Source organism: Micropterus dolomieu, linkage group LG22 (genome assembly GCF_021292245.1).
Source record: "Micropterus dolomieu isolate WLL.071019.BEF.003 ecotype Adirondacks linkage group LG22, ASM2129224v1, whole genome shotgun sequence".
NCBI lineage: Eukaryota > Metazoa > Chordata > Actinopteri > Centrarchiformes > Centrarchidae > Micropterus > Micropterus dolomieu.
The window spans coordinates 35,987,695-35,995,631 of record NC_060171.1 but is presented as its reverse complement, the minus strand read 5'-3'; the positions used below and the strand labels follow the sequence as shown (position 1 = coordinate 35,995,631).

Sequence of the window (7,937 nt, the reverse complement as noted above, 5' to 3'; positions counted from 1 at the left end):
CCCTAATAATCCGAGCAGATTCAATAGGGACCTCGCACGGTCGTGCTCGGGCCCTAAAAATCCGAGCAAATTCAATAGGGACCTCACACGGTCGTGCTCGGGCCCTAAATATAATCCGAGCAATTTCAATAGGGACCTCGCACGGTCGTGCTCGGGCCCTAAAAATAATCCGAGCAAATTCAATAGGGACCTCACACGGTCGTGCTCGGGCCCTAAAAATAATCCGAGCAAATTCAATAGGGACCTCACACGGTCGTGCTCGGGCCCTAAAAAAAAAAAAATAACCCGAGCAAATTCAATAGGGACCTCACACGGTCGTGCTCGGGCCCTAAAAAAGAACCACCACAACTCAAAAGCTTAGCGCAAACAAAACATTGGTGTATTAAAGGATTTCACACATAAACACAATCACAAAGTAATCACAATCCAACTCAAAATTCCACTTTGGGTTTTCTACACACTTAAACCAACCAATCTCAAAAACACAAATTAGTTGCAGTCAAAAAACACAAATGACTGAATAAATTCAGTCCAGTGCTAAAGCAAAACAAATAAATAAACCTGATTCAGTTCCTCAGGCACAAACAAAGGATAAGTGTACAGGATTGGTGAACGGCTGAAAGTCAAGGATGAAAAATAACGGTATGCAAGGGATTTAACTACCTTACTTTGATTTTCTCTGACTGTTCAAGAGCGTGTTGCTCAGGCCGCTTTTGTCACTGCTCCTCTCCCTCGCTCTCCTTCCGACTAGTGATGTGCGGATCGATCTTAAAGTATCGATATTTCTGATACCAACATTTCTTGCTCTAGGATCGATACCCATATAAAAGGATCGATATCTACACTCAGTAATTTGGAGTGAGTGTGTGTTTTATCATAAGTATCTTGCTGTCACCAGGATGGTCTAATTATAGGCTACTCGATTGATAGGAACTACTTTTCCTTCCGCCTGTCAAAGTCCATTACATTTCCTGCGATTGAATACTGACTATGGCTGACTGTAAAAGCAGTCACCTCTGGCTGTATTTTAGCTGTGAAGGTAATTATGACGCTCTGTGTGATGTGTGCGCAAAGACAGTGAAATACTTTGCCAACATTGCAAACTTCACTAAACATCTGAGATTAAGTCAAAATAATGATGATGATGTTATGAAGCGGCAGTTCTGAGCCGGATATTTTCATTATAATTAAAGAATATGACAATAGTTTGATGTCTTGTCATTATGCACCTATTATTTTGAATTGGTAAGACCACAGCCTACTTCTTATTTCTCTAATAAACAGAAACAGAAAAGGGAGGTCACTTAAACTAGAAAAAAAAAATATGTAAAATTGGTATCGGCAATACCAGCCTGGGTATTACTTGGTATTGGATCGGATAGTTATTAAGTGGTATTGCATATCACTACTTCTGACACATTGACAATTTCAGGCAGTCGGTTTAATTGTCGCCCCATCCGGTAATGAATCAGTAGGTTGAATCAAAATGGGCGTTTCCACCGGTGGTGCAACCTAGTGATAATTGCAGGTTGTCACAAGTGACCTCTTTTGAGCCTTTTGCTCCAAAGTATTGTCACCCCAAAATTAACTTCTCCAACAGGTTTTGACTTCTGTGCATGACTCTTTAAAAACTGGTCAGCATACCCTCCCGTTCAGTTAGCATCGTAAGCATAGCTTGGGATTGCTTGAAGCTGTGCTAATTAGCTTAACGAGCTATGCTAACATGCTATTTATGCCCACGACGATACCTGCTAATAATTGCTAACACATGAATGAAATACTACAATTTCACTCACCGAAACAACTGGAGCAGTGGCTTCTTGGCTAGTCTGTTGTACAATTAAGCACGGCATAATATTCCTCCACTCAGAGGATGACGAGTTGAGAGGCAAAAACTCCGTTTGTCAGGGGATGTGGTTTGTGATGACAGTTTCAACAGGAAGGAACTAAAATTACATGCAGTAAACAATGAATGACAGCAGGGTGTTGTGAACGATGATCGGTAAATCAAGTTTATCACATCACTTGATAATTTATTACTTTAGATTTCAATTCACCTTAAATTTAACCATTCAGTATTTCAATTCACATGCATTTTCCTCACCTCCTTTATTTATTTACTTTGTTACTTCAACCCTTGAGGCTACCTGCTTTAAATGATGAATGCCAATTTTGGGATGTGAAAGATGACTGATAAATAAAAACGGTTATGTTTTCATTCTATTACTACTGTTTTAATCAACTTAAAATTAATCAAATCACTTCAATATTTATCACTATTTTTCATTTCACATCCATTTAACCCCTTTATTTTCCATTCACAAGCATTTTTATCAACTCCATTTTTATCATTTAGTATTTATTATTTACTCATACAACACATCCTGGAAAAAGTTGATTAGATATACTAGCAGGTTACAGAAATCAGACTTAAATCAATCTGACTCCACTGTTGCATGACGTCCACATATGAGGACAGTTGGTTTTTGGTGAACACTACATTTTTACTCTAAGCACATAATACTATTTTCTTATCTTGACTGACCTCCTTGAATAAAAGTTGTTTTTACAGATACAGGTGAAACTCGAAAGCATATCATGCAAAAGTTCATTTCAGTAATTCAACTTAAAAGGTGAAACAGTGACTACGTTTACATGCTTTCAATATTCGGGTTAAGATCACTATTCGGGTTTCTGAAACATTCGGGATAACCCGTTTACATGCGTGAGCAGAGAGAGTTACTCCTGTATACATGGAATTTGTAATCAATTGGCACTACCCCGATGTAAACTGCGACGCACGGTTAACGTCTGGACGAACAGACAATCTCTGTACTTTCTACAGTCAACAAAAGACAAAAGACATTCCTCCTCGCTCCAGAAGTACGGTGCTGTGCTGCGTCTCGCCATGTTTACCTCGTTTACTTCCGTATACTGCACGCGGGTTTGGCGCATACAAGAAGTTCCTCTACTCAAAAGACCAAGATTCCTTGCGAATAGAACATGCGCAGAACACAAATCACTATGGGGATATGCCGATACGCGTTTACATGACCAAAAATTCGGATATCCCGGTTTTTAAAATCCGGGATATGAGCATATTCGGATTTTTGCGGGTGTTTACATGGCCGTTCGCAACCGGGTTATTGCTAATATCCCGGTTTTGAACGGGTTATTGGCTGCATGTAAACGCAGTCTATTATATAGACTCATTACATGCAAAGTGAGATGTTTCAAGCCTTTATTTGATATAATTTCGATGATTATTGCGTACAGCTTATGAAAACCCCAAATTCAAAATCTCAGAAAATTAGAATATTACATGAAATCAATAAAAAAAATAATAAAAATAAAAAAAAAAGGATTTTAAATAAAGAAATGTCACCCCTCTGAAAAGTATAATCATGCATATGTACTCAGTACTTGGTTTGTGCCCCTTTTGCATGAATTACTGCCTCAATGCGGCGTGGCATGGATGCTATCAGCCTGTGGCACTGCTGAGGTGTTATGGAAGACCAGGATGCTTCAACAGCGACCTTCAGCTTTTCTGCATTGTTCGGTCTCATGTCTTTCATCTTTCTCTTGGCAATACCCCATAGATTCTCTATGGGGTTCAGGTCAGGCGAGTTTGTTGGCCAATCAAGCACAGTAATCCCACGGTCATTGAACCAGGTTTTGGTACTTTTGGCAGTGTGGGCAGGTGCCACGTCCTGCTAGAAAATGAAGTCAGCATCTCCATAAAGCTCGTCTGCTGAAGGAAGCATAAAGTGCTCTAAAATGTCCTGGTAGACGGCTGCGCTGACTCTGGACTTAATAAAGCACAGTGGACCAACACCAGCAGATGACATGGCTCCCCAAACCAACACAGACTGTGGAAACTTCACACTGGACTTCAAGCATCTTGGATTGTGTGCCTCTCCATTCTTCCTCCAGATTCTGGGACCTTGGTTTCCAAATGAGATGCAAAATTTGCTCTCATCAGAAAAGAGGACTTTGGACCACTGAGAAACAGACCAGTTCTTCTGACGTTTGTTGTTCAGGAGCGGCTTGACAAGAGGAATATGACATTTGAAGCCCATGTCCAGGACCCGTCTGTGTGTGGTGGCTCTTGATGCAGTAACTCCAGCCTCAGTCCACTCCTTGTGAAGCTCCCCCACACATTTGAATGCCCTTTTCCTGACAATCTTCTCCAGGCTACGGTCATCCCTGCTGCTTGTGCACCTTTTTCTTCCACACTTTTCCCTTCCACTTAACTTTCTATTAATGTGCCTTGATACAGCACTTTGAGAACATCCAACTTCTTTTGCAATTACCTTTTGAGGCTTTCCCTCCTTGTGGAGGGTGTCAATGATGGTTTTCTGCACAACTGTCAGGTCAGCAGTCTTCCCCGTGATTGTGAATTCCACTGAACCAGACTGAGAGACCAATTAAAGGCTCAGGAACCCTTTGCAGGTGTTTCGGATTAATTAGCTGATTAGAGTGTGACACTTTGAGCCTACAATACTGGACCTATATTTTCTGAGATTTTGAATTTGGCTGTCAGCCATAATCATCGAAATTATATCAAATAAAGGCTTGAAATATCTCACTTTGCATGTAATGAGTCTATATAATTAGTCAGTTTCACCTTTTAAGTTGAATTACTGAAATAAATGAACTTTTGCACGATATGCAAATATTTCGAGTTTCACCTGTATGCCTGAGGTATTCAGCACATGGCCATCACAGCCGGTTAGCTCCTCCTCTGTAGTAGCTTGTACGCTTTCCACTTCAGCTTTGTACAATGTTAAGAGATTTTACTCACAGAGTCTAAAATCTTGACCACTGCCATAAAATACAGAAAAAAAATCATATGAACACGACTAATAACAGAGGTTTTTCATGTCTTAGAAACTTAACATGTCACCTGAAATGTGAAGTCCTACCTCTCCTCTGCAGGTCATACTGTCTCCTGGTGTTCTGGTCACTAAGGATCCTCCACGCTGCATCAACTTCTAGAAACTTCTTCACACCAGACTCTGCTTCTGAAGAACACTCACCTCCAAGACGGTCTGGGTGGTACTGTGCACGTGCGTGCGCGCACACACACACACACACACACACACAGTAGACTGCAACTTTAACTTAGGAAGACACCTTGGATTTGTCTAATTCAGCCTGATGAGACTCTAGAATCTATTTTAACACAGCACATTTTGTCCCACCCTCTACCGTGTAGTTCTGCTTGGAAATTATCACTTTACAGTCAGTATGAACATGACGAATGCTTGCAGTGACTCAATTTCCTCAACGTACATATGGGACTGTATGTTAAGACAGGCAAAACTTGCCTGTAGTATAATGCAGCAGTGGTTGAGTGTTGCTTTAGGCTGACACAGAGACAGCGTATTTACCTGTAAGGCCAGCTGCTGGTATCGGTGTCTGAGCTGCTGGAGAGAGTCTGAAGGGCTGGCTCCCAGGACTGCATACAGGTCTTTCTCTGCAGCCTCACACATCCCTGCTCCAACACAACACTAACATCAGAGTTCTACAGAAAAAAACCTGACATCAGACTGACCCATCAAAAACTCAAACCTGTACTGGTAGAGATAATGGTCTTTCCACTGGCTTTTACATTCAGGCATCAAGTTCACACTAACAACACACACCCACACACGTGTGTGCCACCGCATGGTACCAGCTGAACTCGCCTTTTTTTCCATTGGGAAAAAGTTGTACTTGTTACCTGGTACTTTTTTTCGTATCACCTCTGTTGAGGTTCCAAGCGAGCTGAGGCGATACTAAAATGTGACGTGAAAACACAGCAGACTGCTGATTGGTCAGAGAGAATATAAAAAACGAATTAATATATTAACGGGGGCTGCCAGCGCTGTGGCCGGTGCGATTACATTCAAAGTCAATGCAAAGACGCAGAGGGATGAGTTTTCCTGCCAGGAGGTGAGCTGGGTGCGCTGGCAATGCTCCATCACACGAGTTGGAATTTTTCAACTGGAGGGATAGATTCACATGACACTATGTGGCGATAGCCAATCAGACTGTCCAGACGTCAGACAGCTTTTCAGAGTGTTGTGTGCAGAAGACAGGGACACAGTGCAGAGCGGACGAAACTTGTTTCCAGCTATCGTTGTACTTTACTGTGACAGAAGCTCAAACTCCATGCAGAAAAAAGCATTTTAAAAGTTGTCAAATTAGCATCATGGTGTAGTTATTTCTGCATAAGTTTGACCCATTATTGCAACCAACTACAGTTTTAATAATGGCGGGTTGTATTTATTTGCGTTGTCACACTCAGTGCGAACACTCGTGCGAGAAGTCCAGCCGTCAAACTCATGCAAAGAAAGCAATGCAAGTTTAAAAGTGGCATTCTGTGTGAAACCAGCATAAGCAGCACCTTGCGGCCCGCAGACACAATAATGGTTGGACCTGCCGGTCAGCAGCTGTCATGTTTTAGCCACCTAGAAGAAGGCCCACCAAAATGAATCTGTGTACGCTATGTGTTTTCAGTCAGGAGCAAAAATCAGTCTTTAAACTTGAAAGAAATCATGATTTGACATTTATCGTGACAATTATCGATATGGAATGATATGAAATGTTTCATCGTGATAACTTTTTTGGCCATGTCACCCTGCCCTAGTCTAGTCTAGATGTGAATAAAGTGGTGAAAATACAGAGACAAATCTGAGAGATCAAATAAAATGTCTAACATCCTTTCACAACAGCAAGAGGTGCAAAAAAAAAGGATCTGTTGTTCAAGACAGGAATCTTTTTCTTAAGGTAAGGTGGCTGGTGAGTGCCTTTTATAGAAATGTTAGAGATTTTTTCTTTTCAGAATTTCGACATGCTCGTCAATGTCACTTTTTGCCCCAGCCTGGAGGGGCTGAAATTGTTGATCTCGCCACTGCGGTGTGTTCAGCGATACAGAAAGTCACTCCAAGCTGTACTGAGAAGTTGGCAGCTCTGCTAACACGCTTCCACCACAGTAAGGGTACCCGGCAACGCACTTTCATTTCCCCTACAGCTAACGTTAGCGTCGCGATGCACGTTAACGTTAGACTAAATCAACATAAGCTAGTAAGCTAAGGTTATGACTGTGTTCCCAATAGTGCAGCAATTATCTCCACTGTGTTTGGGGCTAAGTACACTCCTGTAAATAGTTTTTGTTGTTTCTGCTTTGAGCAGAACACAGAACACGGTGCTGTGTGTGGATATGAGCCGGTGGAAGCCGAGCTAACAACGGTTTCACAGCTGTGGGCATTTTGCTAACAAAAGGACATTAACAACACAGGCCGAGTGTGAAGCAATGAACATACCGTAAAATTCTGTCACATGAGAGACGACATAGTGTTCAACGATGTTATGAGTCTTATTCTTCTTATTCTTCTGCTTCTCCTTCTTCTTCTTAGTTAATGATGACGGATTGCAAACAACTTTTAAGTGCATACCGCCACCTACTGCACTGGAGTGTGTTACTTCTTCTCACTCAACTACAGACCCCAAAAAGGTGCTCTCATGTTTTGTTCACCAACCCAGTGCCAACCCAGTGAAATTTAAATAATGCCTTCCTTCCCCCATCATATTCCATTCCCGCCCTGCCTCCTGAACCCTGTCTTTCCAACTCAAACAATATGCAGCAAAATGACATGTTCAACATTTTCTTTAACCCCACAGTTTTCACTATTTCTTTTCCCTAATAAAAACAAGGTAGGATTCAGTCTTGTGTGATCAACTCTCAGTCTTGTCATTAGGGTTCATACAGCATAGCGGTAGAACCCTTCTGTGTTTGTGTGTTTTAGTTATTAGGATTCATACCGCATAGCTTCCATAGAAATATGAACCCAATCGGCCACATTGTGGCACTATAATTTAGGCTTAAAAATGCAAACTTTGAAAGGCCATGCCCCTTACACCGTAAGTCCGATTGACTTAAAATTTCTCAC

General features: G+C 41.6%; 1 protein-coding gene across 1 annotated transcript in view; it reads right to left on the bottom strand.

The window, feature by feature from the left end:
• dnajc24 (DnaJ (Hsp40) homolog, subfamily C, member 24) overlaps nucleotides 1-7,532 on the bottom strand; it is a 19,644-nt gene extending 12,112 nt beyond the window's left edge. The window contains exons 1-3 of the mRNA XM_046038007.1: nucleotides 7,311-7,532; nucleotides 5,394-5,497; nucleotides 4,926-5,061 (exon numbers count right to left, since the gene is read on the bottom strand). Of these exons, the coding sequence (XP_045893963.1) occupies nucleotides 4,926-5,061; nucleotides 5,394-5,497; nucleotides 7,311-7,440 (370 nt within the window). The 5' untranslated portion in view covers nucleotides 7,441-7,532. The remainder of the gene's footprint in view (nucleotides 1-4,925; nucleotides 5,062-5,393; nucleotides 5,498-7,310) is intronic.
• Between the last annotated feature and the right edge of the window lie 405 nt (nucleotides 7,533-7,937).